The sequence below is a fragment of the Eschrichtius robustus genome, chromosome 11, assembly GCF_028021215.1.
Source record: "Eschrichtius robustus isolate mEscRob2 chromosome 11, mEscRob2.pri, whole genome shotgun sequence".
NCBI classification, from domain to species: domain Eukaryota; kingdom Metazoa; phylum Chordata; class Mammalia; order Artiodactyla; family Eschrichtiidae; genus Eschrichtius; species Eschrichtius robustus.
Genome location: NC_090834.1, coordinates 112,769,528 through 112,788,992, shown reverse-complemented (window position 1 = coordinate 112,788,992; position 19,465 = coordinate 112,769,528). Strand labels below are relative to the sequence as shown.

Below are 19,465 nucleotides of genomic sequence, written 5' to 3'. Positions count from 1 at the left end.
CCAAAACCATGTTTTTAAATAAAACTCATCTGAGAACATTTTGGGATTTACAGAAGAGAGTTGCAAAGATAGTACAGCGAGTTCACCTATACTACCCGACCCGCAGTGTCCCCTAATATCAACGTCTGACGTGAGTGTGGGACATTCGTCACAACGATTCAATTAATATGGATCCATTATTATTGACTGAAGCTCATACTTTATTCAGGTTTCTTTAGTCTGTACCTGCTTCGCTTTTTCTGTTCTGGGACCCCATCCAGGATCGCACACACATCTGGTCATCACGTCTCCTTCGCCTCCTCTGGGCTGTGACAGTTTTTTTTTGTGTTTTTTTTTTTTTTAATTAATTAATTTATTATTTATTTTTGGTTGCCTTGGGTCTTTGTTGCTGTGCGTGGGCTTTCTCTAGTTGCAGTGAGCGGGCTTCTCATTGCGGTGGCTTCTCTTGTTGTGGAGCACAGGCTCTAGGTGCACAGGCTTCAGTAGCTGTGGCACGCGGGCTCTAGAGCTCAGGCTCAGTAGTTGTGGCACACGGGCTTAGTTGCTCTGTGGCATGTGGGATCTTCCCGGACCAGGGCTCGAACCCGTGTCCCCTGCATTGGCAAGCGGGTTCTTAACCACTGTGCCACCAGGGAAGCCCCTGGGCTGTGACAGTTTTGATGACCTTGACAGTGTCAAGGAGGACTGCCGGGTGTACAGCAGGACGGCCCTCTGACGGGGTTTGTCTGGTGTTTGTGTCACGATTAGACTAGGGCTGTGGGTTTGGGCAGGAAGACCCCAGGGGTGAAGGGCCCACCCATCCCACCCCATCAGGGCACACGCCCTCAGCACGGCTTATCTCTGCGATGCTGTCCGCGCTCACCTGGCTGAGGTGTGCTTGCCGGAACCGGAAGGGGGGCCAGAAGGAGGCTGCTACGTGTGGCCGCATCTGGCGGCTGGGAGTGAGGACCCCACCCCTGACGGGGGAGGATCCGCACACATTATTTGGAATTCTTCTGCACGGACGATTTCTCTCCTCCCCCAGTGGTCTATTCAGTCCTTTCTTTGGACCGGCATGGATTCACGGATGTTGGCTTACTATCGCGGGTTGTCATCCAATATGTTATTTATTCTGTTGCTCAAACCGTCCCAGCTTTGGCCACTGGGAGCTCTGTCGGTTGGTTCCCCTGACAAAACAGTTTTCTATTAACCAAGTAATTATTAAATGAGGGCGGAGAAGAGGGAGAAAAAGGAGGTCACTGGCCAGCAACGAACGCTACACAAACACACGTGGGTGCACACAAATGCACAGGCACACAACGTGCACACACGTCTTCCGTGGACACAGAGACAGGAGGCAGCCTAGGTGGCTCACAGCGGGGCCTGGCCCTCACTCAGCACAGGGTCCGTGCGGGGTGGGGGTCTGTCCCCTGGCCCAGCTCCTCCGGACAGAAGCTGCCGCTTCGGGCCCCCTTTGGACAGCTCTGCCCTCACGAGGGGGTGGCCACCCTGGGTGCCAGAGGGGATGGGCGAGTGGCTGAGGGTCAGGCAGCCGGGCAGGGCCAGCGGCTTCCCCTCCAGATGCCACTTCCTCTCGCAGACAGGCTGTCGAAGTGGGAAGGTGAGGTTCAGCCACGGAAAGGGGAACCCCTGGGGCAAGTGTGGATGGCGCCCCACATAGGCCAGGCTCCCTGCCCAGGCGGTGGGCACGGGGCAAGGGTGCCGCGGTCGGGGGCCGCGGTCAGAAGCCTGGTCTTTAGGGGGTCTGACCCGGGCTCAGTCCCCACAAGGCCAGTCACCAAGGAAGCCTCATTTCCTGCCCGCAGAGGGGTCTGGGGCCACTTCGGGAAAACACAGCGAGGTCATCTGTGCCAGGTGCCTGGCGCAGGGTAGGTGCTCCACAGGGCTAGGTCAAGAAGCCAGGCCCGGCCCTGCTCCAAAAGATTTTCCCCAAAGTCAGAGAAAGACAGTGCCAGAAGTGAGGCAGGCATAGTGGCCTGTGGCTCACCTCTGCTGGAGGGAGGGTCCAGGTGGCCAGCTCCCCAGCCCACGGCCCTGCTGCCCCTGGATCCCGGACTTCCACTCTCGCTGCGCCCCCTTGGGCCACACCTGGGCTCCACCGGAGCAACCCACACGTGGTGACATCGGGGACCCCCTCCTGCCCCTGCAGACCCAGGGCAGGGATTCCTGGGGGCCAGGGGGCACACGGGGGGCACTGGGATAGATGAGGGGTCCTGGCTGGCCCCTGCTCTGGGCAAGGAGAGGAAGGAGGTGGCGGAGCTGACAGCCAGCACAGAGCCCCATTCTGCTGGTTTCTAGAAGGCCAAGGCATCACCACGCCCACGGCTATCTGGGGCACTCATCCTCCCCGGCTGAGGTCCCCCAGTGTCCAGAGGACCCACATTACGAGACACCGAAGGGGGGAAACTCCAGCGTGAGAGGTGAGCCGTGCACAAGTGGCCAGCCCTGGAGGACCGCAGCAAGGGCCCTAGTGGTTCCAGCTGGCCCAGGCGGGACCCAGCGAGTGCCTTCACCGTGTGTCCCCTCCAGGCCCATGCTGGGCCCAGTGGCCCAGGTAGCACAGCCCCACGTTCATTTGAGTTTGCAGCCGTGCCCCATCCCCGGGTTCACGTGGTTTAGTTTGATTACGGATTCGGGTTTTGACAAAGCCTCGGTGTGAGTACCGGTGAGGGCCCCAGCATCCCCCAACCCCCCGCGCCCTCCAGATGGCTCGGCCCTAAATTACTCATTTGTGCCGCTGAGGCATCAAAAATCAAGTTGCTTTTTCAAAACTTTTGATGTCACAGAACATTTCAAAAGATGTTTCGTAAGACAATGCTTCAGTAAGGACGTCCGGATCAGACCCTCTCTCCCCAAGTCCTCCAAGGACGATGGCCCCAGGCAGGACTTAACGGGGGGTCCAGCCTCTGCTCGCACACTCCAGAGACAGGAAGCTCTGTCACCCCCGCCCATGTGCCCTCTCCCACTTGCCCACCTCCACCCAGGGTCCTCTGCAGCCACGCCAGGAGCACCCCCTCGGAGAGGCCTTGTCTATCTGCAAGCATCCTGGGGTCTTGGGCCTGGGGCGGGGGCAGCAGGGGGGCAGAAGCTGGCCTCGCCACCCCTCGCCTTCCCGCCTGCCCTTCTTCTGGGGTCCCCAGAGGCTCAGTTCCTGGTGTGCTGGCAAACAGACAGACGGGCGACCAACGTAACCCAGCTCCTGGGCGGGCAGCTGCGGTCTGAGGCCCCCGCCCAGTTGGAAACCACAATGGGAGGGGAGGGGAAGGAAGAGGAGGGGAGGGGAGAGCAGAGGAGAGGAGAGGAGAGCAGAGGAGACCTCCATGGGGCCTTGGAGTCGAGTCAGGGTGGCCAAATGCCAGATGCTGGTCACCAGCCTCTTTGTCTTGGTAACAGGCAGGCTGGGCAGGGGCAGGAGGCAGGGGGGCGGCGGGGGAGGAGGGATGCTGAGCTGCGTTCCTGGACCTCCGGAACTGCGGTCCCCGCCCCGACCACACCAGCCCTGCAGCCCCGGTGGACGTGCACCTGGGGTTCTGGCGGCGGAGTCCTGGCAGCAGAAGGATGCCCCGTGGGCAGTGCCTGTCCTGCCGGGCGGCACGGGCCCTAGAGAAGGCCTGAGGGCCTCGGGTGGCTGGTGAACCGGGCTCGGAGGGGCTTTCCCTGGGGGAGCGGGGCAGGGGCTGGCCTGCCGCTCTGGAAGGTGCTCTCGTGGCGGTGGGGAGAGAGGCGGGCTGAGAAGGGCTGGGGTGGGTCCGTTCCCTGCTCCGCAAATGGAATGACGCAAGGTTCCAGGCCCTTGGAGAAGATGGACAGCGGGTGTGCGTGTGGCAGGGGAGGGGGGATGTGAGTGTGGGTGTGTGTGCTGGGTGTCTTGTGAGTGTGAGTGTATCTGTGTGCGGGGGGGGGGGGGTGTCTGTGTCGGGGAGCGTCTGGGGCAAAGGTCTCCCTGAGACCACCCCCAGAAACACCCAGAGGCCCCGCAGCCGAGCCTGTCTCCTGTGAGATCCGGAAGCTGAGGAAGGCTGGCAGGGGGGACGGGTCAGTGCCCAGCCCTGCCCCACACGCTGGCTCTGCCCCACCCCCAGCTACTGGGCCTCGCTATGGCCACCACGGCAGTGCTCACCTACCTCGGGCCCCACTTTGCTGTCATCGGCCACGCGTCCTCAAAGAGGACCCCCTACGAAGTTTTGCACCTCTGGGGTAAGCGAGCCTCTGGGCAGGGCAGCCACTGGCGGGGAGGGGGCTTCAGGAGCACAGGTGGCTAGGGAGGAGCCCCAGGCTGGCGTGAGGTCTCCCGAGTGGAGCCGGGCTGGGGCAGGCAATGGGGTCAGAGGCAGAAAGGGCCACCTGGAAGTCCCAGCTCCACTGGGCAGAGCCTGGGGCCTGCCCAGGTCTCCCGCCCTGGGACCCTGGGGCCAGCGTGGGCGTGTCGGGTGGTATCCGGACCCTGTCCTCTGTGTCCAGGAACAGGTGCTCACCCATGATGAGGCCTTGAGCGTCACAGAGATGGCATCCTGTCCCCCCTACCCTGCCCCCCGGGGGGCTTGGCCTCCGGAGAGAGTACTGGAGGCCCAGGAGGGCGGCTGTGGGGGAAGCCGAGGCTCAGGGGATTGGGGCTCGTGGTCCCAACCCCAGGCCTCCTGGTGGCCGCAGGCCCCATGTTTTTACCCTGAGCCCTGAACCCCAGACTCCCTAGAGCAGGAAGCCTGGGGCCGGGCCTGGACTGATAAGATTACAGCCACCTGTCAGCAGGGCCTGGGGGCAGGGATGTGGGTTCTGAGATAGCCCCGGGGATGGGGGGACAGGGCAGACAGGAAGCAAGGAGGGCGGGGCAGGGCCGGCATGGAGGCGGGTGGGTGGTGGGAGGGACACCCCTGCCTGACCAGACAAGGCCCATTCAGAGCTCCCCAAAGTCCAGCACCCCAAGTTGACTCTCAGGTTGGATTTCAGACCTTGGCTCTGTGCACATGGGACCCCTGCCCTGGGCACCCTGACACCCCTCTCTCTCCACTCTCAGCCGTCTCCGCAGGGATCATCCTGGCCGGGCTCCTGACCCTGGGGGCTGTGCTGAGTGCTGCAGCCACTGTGAGAGAGGCCGGGGGCCTCATGGCTGGGGTGAGTTCTCTGTGTCCCCAGCTCCCCCAGATGGGATCTGGCAGGGCTGTGAGCCCACGGAGCCTGCCTCTCCCCTGTGTCCCGACGGAAACTAAGGCTCCAGGGATGTGTGCCAGCCAGGACCCCTCCACCCGGGACAGCCAGGGCCCCTCCACCTGGGACAGACAGGGCCCCTCCACCTGGGACAGCCAGGAGCCCTCCACCTGGGACAGCAGGGCCCCTCCACCCGGGACATCCAGGGCCCCTCCACCCGGGACAGACAGGACCCCTCCACCAGGGACAGCCAGGAGCCCTCCACCCGGGACAGACAGGGACCCTCCACCCGGGACAGACAGGGACCCTCCACCCGGGACAGCCAGGACCCCTCCACCCGGGACAGCCAGGGCCCCTCCACCCGGACAGCCAGGACCCCCTCCACCAGGTGCCTATCTCACCCCCATCATCCATGGGGGCCTTGAAAGGCAGAGCTGACCCTCCCAGGCCTGGGCACTGGTTCAAAGGCCCGGGGAGGGTCTGATTCTGTGACACTGGAGTCTCTGCGTACGTGGTTTGGGTGAATTCCATCCCCTTACCAGGAGGCCAGGCCCAGTCGATCACCTGTAGGTCGGGACTGGGCAGTGGCCCCGAGGCGGCCTGCAGCCCGGGCTCCTCCTGAGCGGCACACCCTCCTTTGCAGCGACCAGCGGTGGGGTCTCCCCACCCCTCGCGGTCCCACAAACCTCTGACCTCACCCCACAGCATTGGCCCTTTGTTGCCCCCACACCTGTTCCTCCATGTGGCCCTATCTTGGTCCCCACCGGCCTGTCCTGCTGTCCCACCTGCCAGCCCTGTCTCCCCAGGGACCACGGGCCTGCCCGCTCTGGGCTCAAGCCCCTCCTCTCACCTGAACTGGGGCCTCGGCTCCTGGCTGGTGCCCTGTGCTGTCACCTGATGCACACCACCCCCCAGAGCCTTCTCAGGCTCCCCGAGGCACGTGAGACCAAGTCCAGCCTCCCTGCACCTCCACGGGTCCCTCTGGCCCCCCACTTCCCTGCCCCCAGCCCTCTGTCCTGCAAACCCACCCCTCCCCTGGGAGTGGTCTGTGGGGCTGACAACCCCTGGGAGCTCATGCCGGGGCTATGTTTCCCCGGGTGGCCTCTGAGGCCGGCAACCCTGGGCTCCCTGAGGGCAGCCTTCTGGGTCCCCAGGGCTGGCGGGGCTCTCGGCCCAGCCTGTGTCAGCAAATGTTGGTGGAATGACTTCTGGGTTGTAAACATCTCCAAGGGCAGGGACAGAGTCACCTCCTGGAGCCGGGCCCCGGCCCTGGGTGTGGTTGGGGAGTAGAGGGGCATCCGGCAGCTCGAGCCCTAACCAGGACCCCGCAGGAGCGTGGGCAGGGCAGTGCAGCGTGGGCGCACTAAGACCCGGGCCTGTGCAGTCTGGCTGGGGGATGGAGGGAGGGAAGGAGGCCCCAATGGCAGCTGACCAGGCAGGTGCACTGTCCTCCCAAAGGGGAGCCCTGAGGCGTGGGGCTTGCCAGAGGGGCTCAGGGCTGGAGGTCAAGGCTGCTGGCGGGGCCAGACCCAGGGGTCCTGGAGAGGGCGGCCCGGAGAGGCCAGCGCCGAGGCTGCAGCATCGGCCACCAGGGGGCGCCATGGTGCTGGGCTCAGAGCCGAGGCGGGAAGATGCCAAAGGCTCCTGTTCCCAAGGTTCCTTGCTCGCCCGTTCTTGGCGCAGCCGGTCACCGCGGCCTTCCCCAGCTCCCGACCGCCCCAGCTCTGCACCCTGATCCGGGGGCAGGGGGCAGGGAGCACCAGGGTCTCGGTTCCGCATCCCTCCCCGTTACTTGGGTCGGGCCCCACGGCCGCCTGCCTGCTGCACCCCAACCTCCCGCCCTGGGCCCCCAGCCTGGATGGCAAGCCCAGCACGGCCCCGCGGGGTCTGGGAGACCTCACTCCCCTACTGCCCGGCTGAGCCACGGCCGTGTGTGTGCATCTCAGTGTGCGTGTTGTGTCTGGCATGTGTCTGGCGTGTCTGGCGTGTCTGGCGTGTGTGAGCCCACGTGGAGGGCCAGGGAGCGGAGATCTTTCCCATCCCGACGCTCCCCCGCCGCTTCCTGCCCCCGCCCCCAGCCTCCTCCCGGACCAGCCTCACACACAGGAAATGAGAGGCTCGCAGGCTCAGAGCAGGGCTGGCAGCAGCGCCGAGGAAGCCATTTTGATTTATTTATGTGTTTTTGTTTAGAATCAGGAGAAAGAAATCGGTGGGGATTGGGCCCGGCCGCCCCCAGCGCCTCAGCCCCGCAGAGGGCCAGGGGAGCCAGGGCCCAGGACCCTCCGTGCAGGCAGGCTGGCCGGCGGGAGGGCAGGGAGAGGTGCTGGCTCTCCCGAGGAGTGAGCCGGTTCCTGGAAAATGCTGGTCCCCTGAGCTGGCTCTGGGCCTCCAGCCTGCTAGGCAGTGCTGAGCGATGGCTTCCAGATGGGGAAGGCGGCCCTCGGCCAGCCCGGGGGGAAGGGGGGGGAGGAGGGAGAGGGAGGAGGAGGAGGCGGCGGCATCTCAGGGCTGTCCCGAGACTGAGGCCTTGCAGACCCCTGGGCAGGCAGGAGGGAACATGGGGTGAAGGCCGGTGGACCGCCCGCCCCTGAGAAGAGCCAGAGGTCCCCGTGCCTGCACTGAGTCTGGGCGCTGGCGGGGTGACCCACTCTTTCCTGGAGCCTGGTGGGCACCCCCTACCCCCGTGTAGACGGCTTCTTCAACCCCATCTAGCCCGGGCAGTGTACATGTCCATCTGCATCTGGGGTGTCCCTCCATTCCATTCCAGGTGCCACCCTGAGTGCGGCCCCTAGGTTGGGAGAGCCTGGCCGCAGCCTGCCCCCGGCCACGGACAGTCCGGGGTGACTGAGGTGGGGCAGTGACACCAGGCCTCCGGACCCCCGGGCCGTGTGGTCAGCAGGCGGATTGACTGTCCAGGGCTCCAGAAGGAGCCTCAGCCCGAGACCCGAATCAGAGGGTCACCGGCACAAAGTGACAAGTCAGACTATGGGTGGGGGGATGTCCCCAAGGCAGCACGTGGGCCAGCGTTCCTAGTCTGGGATGACCCTCTGAAACGACCCACAAAAGAGCTTTGGGGGCATGTGTGCATTTTGGGAGGAGGGGCCGTAAAGTTCATCAGCTTCAGAACCCCCGTGAGAGACAGACGCGCCACCAAAGCCCTGGGGCCCAGGGGGTGGCAGGAGGTGGGGACGGGGCCGGCTGGGCCACGGGGACAGAGTAGGGTGGGAAGAAGGGGTGGGGCTTCTCCGCAGGAGTCACCCCGTCTCAGGGTGTCCCCCTGGCCACGCTCTCGGCCGGAACGCAGGCTCTGAACCCCTGGGAGGCATGTTTCAGAAAACAAAACCAAACCAGCAGTCCCTTCTCCAAAAGGCCCTCCCTGTCCAAGGGGAGCCGGCAGCCCCTGAGCCACCCCTCCTGCCCAGACTTAAAAGGGGTTCATTTCTTCTCCGGGATCCGGATCTCAGGCTCGGGGAGGCCCTGCCTGGCCCTTCCGGGGTCAGTGCCCTGCCCAGGGTCAGTGCCCTTCCCGGCAGCAGCCGCAGAGGGCAGGGGTCTCCCTGATCCCAGGTACTGCCTGCCTGCGTCCCTGGGGCAGGGGCTGTGGCACTGCCATCAAGGCCCTCGGGAGCCAAAACCAGCAATAGGGGGTCTCCCGAGAAGGGCCAGAAGAAGGGATGGGGACCAGTGTGCCCGCCGCCCAAGGTCTCCCCCTTGGGCAGTGGGGAGCCGCCAGGCCACCACCACGGCGCCCGGACTAACGGTCCTCCTCTGCCCCAGGCCTTCCTGTGCTTTGCCCTGGTGTTCTGCGCCCTGGTGCAGGTGGCCTTCTGGAGGTTCCACAACCCCACGCAGGTGAGCGCCCCAGCCCGCCCCCATCCTGCAGGGGAGGGTCCCTCAGGTATGAGAAAGCCGGTTCCGTGTTTCCTCTCACCTGCCGGTCACCAGGGGAGACAGGGTGGGTGTGGAGGGACCACTGTGGGGACATTCTCTGCCTGGGGGTGAGGTGGGGACGCAGAGACCAGAGGGCCGGTCCTCTCCTGGGCTGGGGACAGCGGATCCCCAGAGAAGGAGGGGAAGCAGGTACAGGCCTCGGACACCCCCTTCTCACTAAGGCCCCCCTGGGCCCAGAAGATGGGACCTGGGGGGTTGGAGGGAGGCCCCCCAGCTGGCCTGAGAGATTGATTAGTGGGGTCGGTTCCAGAAGATGCACTGGGGGCTGCTCTCCTGACGGGGGTCGGGCCAGGCAGGGAGAGGCTTGTCCGGGCGTGGGCGCTGCAGGACAGTGGAGGGGATGGCCAGGCCTCATCCGCAGGACGATAGCGGCGCTGCAGTCCCGGACTCGAGCTGCCTGGAGGTGGCACTGTCCAGGTGACCCTACTCTTTCCATGTTCGCTGTGGGCTTTTCCCAGGGACGTGCATGTCGGTGGTGACCGTGGTAATGGTGGGTGTGGGTCCCCATAGCAGGGGTCTCCTTTGTTTCTTCCTTCCTTCGTCCGTTCATCCATCCCTCTGTCCTCTGGGTGCCGCTGGTTCAGCTGGGCTCCGGGGCGGCTCAGGGCTGGGAGGCAGGGAGGCCCCAGCTCTGGGATAACACGGTCACGCAGGGCCCCGGCCCGCAGAGAGCAGGGCTCGAAGACTGCAGGCCACGGGTCTAGGGTGGGCGCTGACCCCAGGGAGCAGGGCAGGACCACAGCTTGGGAGGGACCGCTCCCAAGGGACACAGGGGGCTGGGGCAGCCTGGCCCTCCAGAAATTCTGTCTGAACTCTGGGTCCTGAGAGGGAGCTGAGAGCCTGCCTGGGAAATGGGGCTGGCCAAGTTCATGAGCAGAGCTGACCCCTCCCAGACCAGGGCTGGGGGTCAAGGCCAGACCCCCTCTGGCCGGGCAGAGGAAATGGGTGACCAAGAGGCTCAGAGAGAGGGGCAGCGACCCCAGACGGGCTCACGTGTAGGGCCCGGGGACTAGTGGGGGCCAGGAGGGTCCACAGTTGGCTGAGGAGGGGACACCGGTGGCTCCAGTTGGCCAGTACCAGGCCAGGGCACAGAGCAAGGCTGGCCAACGCCACTGCCCTCCAGCACCCTGTGCCCACGGCCCCCCCGACAGGATCAGACTTCTCTCCCCAGCTGAGCTGCGAGCCTGCAGGGCAGCCCCCGGGGCGCCCTTCCCAAAGGGCCCTCTCGCCACCCCCACCCCGCGTCTGCTTCTCAGCATCTGCCCCAGGCCTCAGGCCCCTGCCGCTCCCCGGCTGAGAGGCCACAGCCTGCAGAGGGGCCGGGAAGCAGCCTCCCCCCGTCCGCAGCAATGGACACGACCCAGGCAGCAGAACTCAGGCCCCAGCCTTCACCTGTGAGAGCCCAGCCCCAGGCGAGACCCCGAGGCAGCCCCCCAAGAAGCTGCGGGGCCAGCGGGCAGGGCCACAGAGAGGGACGGGAGAGTCCAGCCCCACAGGCCCCATCCGGCCGGACTCTCTGAGACCCTGATCAATCCTTTCTCCTCTCACTGGGACTCAGTTTCCCCACGCACTCTGTAAGGACCAGCCCAGGGAAACCAAAGCCGGTCCAGCTGGAGTATACCCGGTTTCTGGGCAAAACCCTGTGCAAGCAGGTGACCAGCAATGATTTTTTGCCTGTGTATCAGGAGTCCCAGCTGCCCCCACCCCCTTGTTGCCCAGGCCCCCCCAGATGTTCACGCAAGATGCAGAGAGGAGCCAGGTAGGAGGCCGAGCTCGTGCTGTGTGCTTTTAGGTGTGTGATTACCCACTCTGGTCTTACCTGCAGTAATGGGCCTAGTTTCTCCCCCCTGCCCTCTGCCCGCCCCAGTGCTCCTTGGAGTTGATGAAGCCGTCACCAGACCTTCCAGCGTGGTGGCCATCCCCTTGGTCTGCAGATGGAGGGACTCAGGCCCACGGGGGTGGGGGGGAGGGCAAGATCACCCTGGCAGAGGCAGGGCAGGAGGGGTCCACCATCCAGGGCTCTTCGCCCTGGCTCAATGCCTTTTTACCCTTCCCTGCCCAAGGGTCACCCCAAACTGTTCACCACCACCTTGGCATCATCTGGGGTCACCCAGATGGAATGCCAGATGGAAAAAAGGGCATTTCCTCTGGCTCTGGAGGGGTCGGAGCCTGGCAAGGCAGCCTCGGCTCTCGGTGACCAGGGAGCCCTGGGCCCGGCTGGTGTTTTGGCCTCACATTTCCCATCCACCGAGAAGCCCGTGCTAGGTCTGGGTCACCTCGTGGGTGGTCCCAGCCAAGACAGCTGCCAGGGTGCCCTGGGCCCCCCGTGCAGCTCTCCTGGGGGGCAGCTGCAGCCCATCCTTTCTGCTCTGACACTGTGTGTTTACAGCTCTGAGCCCAGGATTTGCACTTCTGCAGGGGAGGGGCCATGCAGGGGCCACAGGCCATCATCTGGCTGGGGTCCCCGCTCCGGGAAGGGGAGGGGGCAAAAGCGGATGGCTCCCAGCTGGGCCTCTTCCCTGTCCCAACCCCTGCCGCCATCCCCGACAGAAATCTTCCTGTCTGGTCCGCGCTCCAGCTGGCCTTCAGGGTCCAGCTCTCGGGGTCCTGCCTGGCCCCAGTCGGGGTTGGGGCTTCCTCTGTGTCCGGGCCCACGTGGGCCCAGAGGAGGCCTGGGTGGGGCAGCTCTGGCTTCAAAGCCTGGGGTCAGCCTCTCACCCGGTGCCCTTGGGATCAGCTAGCCTTCCTGGGCCTCGGTTTCCTCATCTGTGAAAGGAGCATGGGAACCCCGATGAGGGGCTGCTGAGTGGTGGGAATGAACCAGCGGGACCCACCTGCACCCCCTGAGCCCAGGTCTGTCCTCCATCACTGGGGCCAGTGCAGAGCTGGGCGCTGGCCAGGGCACGGGCCCCGAGCAGCAGGGGCAGGACGAGCCACCCGTCCTGTGCCCCCCAACCCCGGGCACCTGGGCAGGTGCCTTGGCATCAGGGCCAACCTGGGCCAGACAGATCCCAGCCCCGCTCCTTCCTTCCACGAGGTCCTCCTGGAGGCCCAGGGAGCAGAGAAGCACAAAGGGCCAAGCTGTTTGCTCCGGGGGATCTGTTCACCCCCATTTCTCTCCCTGCACCTCCCATGAGTGACCCCCTAAGATATCCTGAAACACGGGGTCAAGATGGCCCATCTAGGGCAACCCTACAAATGGGAAACCTGAGGACAAGGAGAGGACGGGGACCGGCCACGACTTCTGGTGGCCCAGAAGCCAGGCCGCAGACCCTGGCGGGGGGGGGGGGCACCCTCCCCGCTTCCCCTGCCACTCCCTCCCCCCACCCCGGGCGCTCACTCCCTCGGGGCCCTGGTAGGCGCCCTGAAGCTGGGAGGGCCGGCAATGCAGGGACTATGAATACAGAGCATGAGGGCTATTAATTACGTTCCTGCGGGAGCCTGAGAGCCGCTCTGCCACAGCGCTCTGTCCCCAGATGGGCTGCGGGGCAATGAATTGCCCGGCTCCACTTAATAATTCATGCACGGATTAAGTACAGCAGTGCCGGGAGCCCCAGAGGAAGGCTGTCTGTCCTCTGGCTCCCAGGTCTGGGCCCCGCCCCTCGAGGCCACTCCCCTCCCCCATAGTCCAGCGGCCACCAGAACCAGCCCTGGGGCACAAGGCCCTGGTCTGCAGACCACCTGCAGCTCCCACGGGCCACCCCCTCCCCAGCTATTCCCCCCCGCACTCCCCCCGCAGGTTTAGCAGACAATGGGGAGGCAGAGGTCGATGGCAGGGTGGGGAGCTGGGCTGGCGGGGACGCCCCAGGCACCTGGTTTGTATTCAGCAGCCCAGGAACCCCCGTCCTGAGGGGTGCCCCCTGGAGCCCTGGAAGATGGGGCTTAAAGATCGGGGCACCGTGGCGGGGAGCACCCAGGTATCAGGGCCCAAGGGCCTCTGAGACCTCCCAGCCCACCCCTGGTTTTCTCCTGGAGAAACACAGCCCCTGAACCTGGTGACGGGGGCGGCGGGGGGGCAGACGGTAGAGCACCACCCAGGCACCCAGGCCTCGGGAGAGTCAGCCTGGCCCCCTGATGCCAGGCCCAGGGGTCTTGGGCAGGGGCGTGGTTTGCCAGATCTGCTTCTTCAGCTGAAGGAGAAACTCGCGCCCCACTGCGGGGGTCACGGGGAGAGACACGCAGCTCAGCCACCAGCGGGTCTGTTCCTCCCGCTCATGTTTCAGTAACAACACCTCCAGAGGGGACGGGGCCTCCCTGGGCCCTCGTGGGCGTTGGGGGTGGTGGTCTGAGCTGGCCTCCTTGTCCCGGCCTCTTGCACCACAGACCCCAGGCCCGCTCTGCTGGCCCCCCAGGCCTCACCAGGACCCCCTCCCACAAGGACACAGTACAGCCTGGCAGGTCTGCACCCCCACGTCACTTGAGGAAACAAAGGCCAAGAGAGGGCCCCTAGCCAGGCCTCCTGCAGTGGTGGCCGGCCTGGCGCCTGGCCCCCAGCCCAGGACGCTGCCCACCTCCCACTGGGTGGGGAACAAAGCGGCTGGCTGACTCTGGGGGCAAGGTCTCAGCCGGGAGGGTTAATGAGCCCTGGAGCGATGTTCAGGGTGGAAACTGGTCTGGTTCCTACTGGACAGCACTGGGCGAGACCGCCCCCTGCCCACCTGCCCCCAAGTCCTCCAGGCTGGGAGTGGGGAAGCCGCCCTTCCTTTCTGGAGGGTGGGGGTGAGTGGCCAGAGCAGGGCACCCCTGAGCGCCTGTCAGCCTGTCCCCGCTGTCAGCACAGCATGGGGATGGGAAGGGAAGGGAGGCAGGGCGCAGGGTCTCTGAGGTGGGAAAAGAGGCATCAGAGGGCAAGGGAGCTCAGAGACCTTGCCCATGCCAGAGGCCAGCAACCCCAGTGCAGTCACAGAAGCCTTCCTGGAGGAGGCAAGATTCCAGTTTGTCTCTGATGAAATCACTTGGCAAGGGGAGGGCATTTTGGTCTGGGGGCAGCACGAGCAAAGGCACAGAAGGGGATGCTTGGCTGGGCAGAGGCAATGAAGTCTGGGTGAGGTGTGAAGGCAGAGCCGGCCGGGCCCCTGTTGCTACCCTCCTTCTCCTTCGTCTGCCCCCAAGGGGCCTCGTCTGCCCCCAAGGGGCCTCGTCTGCCCCGGGTGCCCTTGGCCGGCTCTGGGTAGCTGCCTGGGCTTTTTAGAACCTACCGATGGTTCTGGGCAAAGACCTGAGCATCACTGGGGAGCTGAGCTCCTGGCACGAGGCCACTCCTGGCCGTCTCCCCCCAGGGCCCACCGTTGGCTTTCCCTCCCCACTGCCTGTTTCCAGATCAACAGAAACAGGTGGACGCTTCGGCCAGGGCTTCCTCCCACTGTAAGACAAAAGCTGGGGTCGGGTGGCCAAGCTCGGGCCTCTGGTTTATCCTGCAGGACCCCCCAGGGGCAGGAGCGGCATTGACGGCCATTCCTGGGGGGAGGTCCCCACAACTGAAGTGTGGGGACCCCTGTGACCGGCCACCCAGGGGACCCAGTCTCCGCTTCCAGGGAGCTCTGCCCGGTGGAAGGAGCAGGAGGGGGCCAGTTGGACATCACTCAGCACCCGAGGGCCAGGCCCCGCCTTCGGGGGGCTCCGTCGGGGGAGGGGCTTCACCAGCACAGGGGCCTTCCCGTGATGCTCTCGGTACAGGTGGAGGACGCCGTGTTGGACGCCTACGATCAGGTGTACGAGCAGGCGGTGAAGAGCTCGTCGGGAATGTGGCGGCAGGAGCTGGTGGCCATCCAGGACATGGTGAGCATGGTGGGGGAGGCCCCCTCCCTGGGCAGCCCTGGACTGGTCAGCCTCCCCAGGCAGACTGTGATCTAGAAAATGGGCAGAGGTAGCCCCCCAGAGCCAGCCGGCTGGGGCCAGGTGCTGAGCAGGAGGTCCCAGGACACAGGTTATCAGTGCCCCTTGGGGGGAGGGGGCGGGGACAGAGAGCTCCCGTCCTCCGTCTGCCCTGGAAGGGCCAGCTACTTCCAGAATTTGCGGGGCCCAGAGCAGAATGCAAGACCCCTTGTCCAAAAGTGATGAAGGATTGCAGGATGGCGACGGCACAGCATTCGGTGGGGCCCCGGTGACTGCTGGCCAGGCTGCCCGGAAGCCGGCACCCCCTGCAGAGTCAGCCGCCTCGCCCTGAGCTCCGGTCCTGGCCTCTGAGGGGGAGGGGGGGTGCCCTTCGTGCCTCAGTTTCCCCATCTGTCCGACAGGGATCCTGGGGTTCTCAGAGCGAACCGCCTCCCTCTTCTGTCCCTGCAGTTTCAGTGCTGTGGTAAGAGCCCCCCCCTCGGCCTCCCGGAGGGCTCGGAGGCTGACCTGTGTCGGGGGCAGGAGGCCGCCAGACAGGTGAGGGGGAAGGGCCTGCAGAGACCCCGGGGGGCTCAGCCCCAGAGCAGGGCCACTCCCACGCCTCGACCCTGGGGGCTGCGCTGGGCTGGGGGGACATGACCGACGCGGGCCCGGGTCCTCTCCAGGCCCCAATCACTCCCTCACCCCTTCACACAGTTCCCAGCTTGGGGGCTCCCCGTGGCCAGGCACAGTGTCAGGCACTGAGACCGCCCCCCATCGGAAGCCTCTAGAAGGGCGGGGAGGCGGGGGGGGGCAGCTCTGCCTGCGTTGGGCTGGGGGCAGGTGTTCGAGGGCCCCTGAAGGCCAGAAGGGCGTTTCCCAGAGGGTCAGCCTAGGCCAAAGTCTGGCCACGAGGGCTTCAGTGACGGAGAGACAGAGGCAGGGACGCTCTTCTTCCGGACGAAGGCGGCCTCCCCCCTCCCCCCACCCCGCCTCCTCGGCTCCCCTCCCCCGCTGTCCGGGAAGCAAACACCCCTATCTCTGGCAAGAGGCTCCTGGCCACCCTCCAAGAAACAGACAGGAGGATGCGAATGGCTGGAGGCCCAGCCAGGGACGGAGCCAGCACAGCGCCCTGGGCTCTCGCGCTGGGAGGGGTGAGGGCAGAGGAGGGCCCTGCATGCAGGGAAGGGGGGCGTCGGGAGGCCTGTTCACGCCACCCAGGGAGAGGCCTCAGGTCCCCGTCCACAAAGTGGGAGCAAAGTCTGGTTTCTTGTACCTTCTGGGGTGGTGGGGGCCACGGGGAGACTGTAAAGGCCTTGTGGGTGGGGACACCTGGGGGAGGGGGCGGGAGGGCAGGGACGTTGTCCTAGATGGTGGTCTGACCCCGGGCTGCCTTCCAAGAGGAAGTGGGAGCACGCTGGGGGACCAGACCCGATCAAGGGAATTCATGGACAGATGGACGGACAGTCAGACACCAAGCCGGCCTCCTTTCTCCCGGCATCCCAGCCTTCAGAACCAAGCCCTGCATGTCCCACTGCACATCCTTCCCCAGCGTGCCCCCAAATGCCAAGTCCTTCCCCAAAACCAAATGCCACCATCAGAGTGGTTCAGAGTTGAGACCGTCACCTCCCGTTTCCTTGGAGACAGAGAGCCTCTGCGGATGCCACGGCCTGGAGAGGCCGTGGAAGTTCAGGATGGAGCCAGGACAGCCCGGGGACCCCCACGCCCCACCCTGTTAGCCAGTGTCCTCTCCTCACCCAGGCTCTGTGTCCCACCCTGGATGGGGTTTGGGGGGGCCCAACACAGACAGCTCAGGGGACACCCAGAGGAAGGCACCCACTGGACCCCGGGGGCCCCACGGTCCCCGCAGAGGTGGGCTCCACCCTGCTTGTTTTTGCCTGTTTTCAACACCAATCCCCAGAGCTCGGGGCGGTTTTCCCTGGGATGTGCCGCACCCTGACTTTCCATCTCCCTAGCGTTTGTCCTAGGCGGGCACTGCAGCTCCATGCCTTGGCGGAGGCGCCTTGGCCTGGGCTGGGAGGGGCGCTCAGGGGCCCACGCGTGCTGCCCTCTGCGCAGGACTGCCTGCAGGGGATCAGGAGCTTCCTGAGGTTGCACAGGAACGTCGTCTCCGCCCTGATCAGCCTCGGCCTCGCCTCCACGGTACCCTCTCGCCCCCACCCCTGCCCCTCCCCCACCTGCCTGTGCGCCCCCCCCCCCCCCCCCCCCCCCCCGCCTCAGACGGAAGGGCAGGGCTGGGCAGCCCCAGGTCCGATCGCGGGTCTTGGGGACCAGCAAGCCTTGCCCTGCGCAGGGAGCAGGGAGGAGCAGGCCTGCGGGGTGACAGGGCCTCCCTGATTCCCTTCCCTAGACGGCTGGGAACCCTGCACAGCCCAGTGACCTCCTCGGGGGGCGATGAGCCCCTCCCCTGGAGCTGCTGGTGCAGGTGCCTCCACCTCCCCCCAGGTGTACGCAACGCTGCTCAGTGCCTTCCTCTGGTCTGCCATCCGCTCGGGCAAATACACCCTGAGCCCACGGTAGGCCTGCCCGCCCTCCCCACCTCCCCAGCGGGGTCCTACAGCCCTGCCATCCGCTTGGGCAAATACACCCTGAGCCCACGGTAGGCCCGCCCGGCCCTCCCCACCTCCCCAGAGGGGTCCTACAGCCCTGCAGCTGGAGGCGGGCAGGCAGAGAGCATGCGCCCCCCCCCCCCACCCGCTCCCAAGATCTCTGCCTCTGCCCAGCGAGTGGGACCCCTGGACCACGGGCCAGGCCAGTTCTCCAGAGGAGGTGCTTTCGGGGAGGCTGGGCCCACTGAGGGAGGGGCAGCATGCATTCCACCCTGCGGCCCCCATCCTGGCCGAGACCTGGCCTCACAGCTGCCAACTCCACCGACATCGAGAGACGGTGCTTCTGGGGCCCCCGGCCAGGACCTCCCATGAGCAAGGAGCAGGGAGGACCCGGTCCCAGCAGCCGAGCAGCACCCACCACCCCTCAGCGCTCACAGCGTCCCTGCCCGCCACCTCCTCCACTCCCTGACCCAGCCGCTCCGCCCTGGCCGCCCGGGTGCCCTCCCTGCCCAGGCATCCCGCCTGGCCCCTCTGCATCCTCCAACGGCCTCACGGTCCCTCTGCCCCTCAGGGCCCGTGGCTGCCAGCCCCAGGAGCCCTGCTTCTACAGACGCTGCCAGGAGGGGCCCGCCCCTCATCACCCGTCTGAAGCAGATGCTCTCAGGGGCCGTCGGGGTCCAAGCAGTCGCTCGGGTCACCTTCCGCTGCTCCAGGACACCCACCCGCTGCTCCAGGACACCCACCCGCCTACACACAGGAGCAACAGAGACGCTCCGGCCTCGGCCCGCACGCATTCCTTACCAGGAGGGGATGAGCTATTTTCCTCCACATGGTGGTGGGATGGGGAGGGAGGGGACCCCACCAGACAAGCTGCCTCCATGTAAGCAGACGGGGGACCAGGGGTCATTTGCAGACTCTGGGAACAGGCTGGGAGGTGAGTCAGGACAGAGGAAGCAGAGGGCAACTTGGCTGGGCTCTGCTTTGAGTCTCACAGGGTCAAACCCAGGGGTGGGCTGGGCTGGGCTTGGCTCCGCCCGCAGGCTCTGGGGAGGACCCACTCCAGGCTGGGTCAGGCTGTTGCCAGAGTTCGGTTCTGTGCGGCTGTAGGACTGACGTCCCTTCCTTGCCCGCTGTCTGCGGGGCCGCTGTGCTCCCCGAGACCCCTTCCCCTCCATCCTCAAGTCAGCACGGCAGGTGGGCTTCTTCTCCTGCTGGGAATTCCTCTGACCGTCCCCAAGGCTGGAGGACAGTCTGCTTTCAAAGGCTCACATGTGTAGATGAGGGCCACCCGGGTAAACTTCCTGCCATACAGAGAAATCACATTTGTAGTGATACTGTGTTCACGGGTTCCGGGGAATACATTTGAGAAATCCCTCCTGCCACGACCTCTCCCCGTGGCCATCCAACTACCCCGCTGGTGATTCCTCTCTAACGAACTGTCCCTGACGATTTGCATTCTTGGCTCAAAACCAAAGTCCTGGGTGGGACGCCAGACTGGCCCAGCCTAGGCGGAGGCCCCAGCGTAACTGACAAGGAAGAAGGGACTGTGGGGCCCTTTTAACTTCCATAGAGGGAGCTCAGCCCTGCCCCCCCCAAAACCAACAAAGTCGGGTGCCTCCTCTGTAAGAAGCAGCCCTCTGTGATGGGCAACCAAAAAGGGACAAAGTGACCAATGCCCGCTGCAGTCCAGCCCTTGTGTTTCCAATCACACACACACACACACACTCTCTTCCCACACTGACACCTCCAAAACCAAAACGGTGCTCAGCCAGGATAAAGCAAATAGCTCTCCTACAGCTGAAGGCGCACAGGCCTTGCCCCCAAGGAATGTGCCGGAAGTCCAATGGTTCTGCATTTGATAACTGTCCAGGGCATCCGGGGATGTGTGCGCCTCTCCTGGTCCCGTTCTTCTCATCAGACAAAATAAACTGTAAAGAAGCACCAGCTAAATTCTTATGTACAGAAGTGGTGGAAAGAAAAAGGAA

At 65.1% G+C, this 19,465-nt stretch overlaps 1 protein-coding gene across 1 annotated transcript; it reads left to right on the top strand.

Annotated features, from left to right (window-relative positions):
- The first annotated feature begins 3,320 nt into the window (after positions 1 to 3,320).
- On the top strand, positions 3,321 to 18,364 carry TSPAN32 (tetraspanin 32). The gene is made up of 9 exons (XM_068555627.1): positions 3,321 to 3,386; positions 4,083 to 4,197; positions 5,015 to 5,112; positions 8,923 to 8,997; positions 14,773 to 14,874; positions 15,382 to 15,468; positions 16,990 to 17,073; positions 17,377 to 17,447; positions 18,052 to 18,364. Exons 1-9 carry the CDS (start codon positions 3,321 to 3,323, stop codon positions 18,362 to 18,364), a joined length of 1,011 nt encoding a protein of 336 aa, XP_068411728.1.
- Positions 18,365 to 19,465: the final 1,101 nt, after the last annotated feature.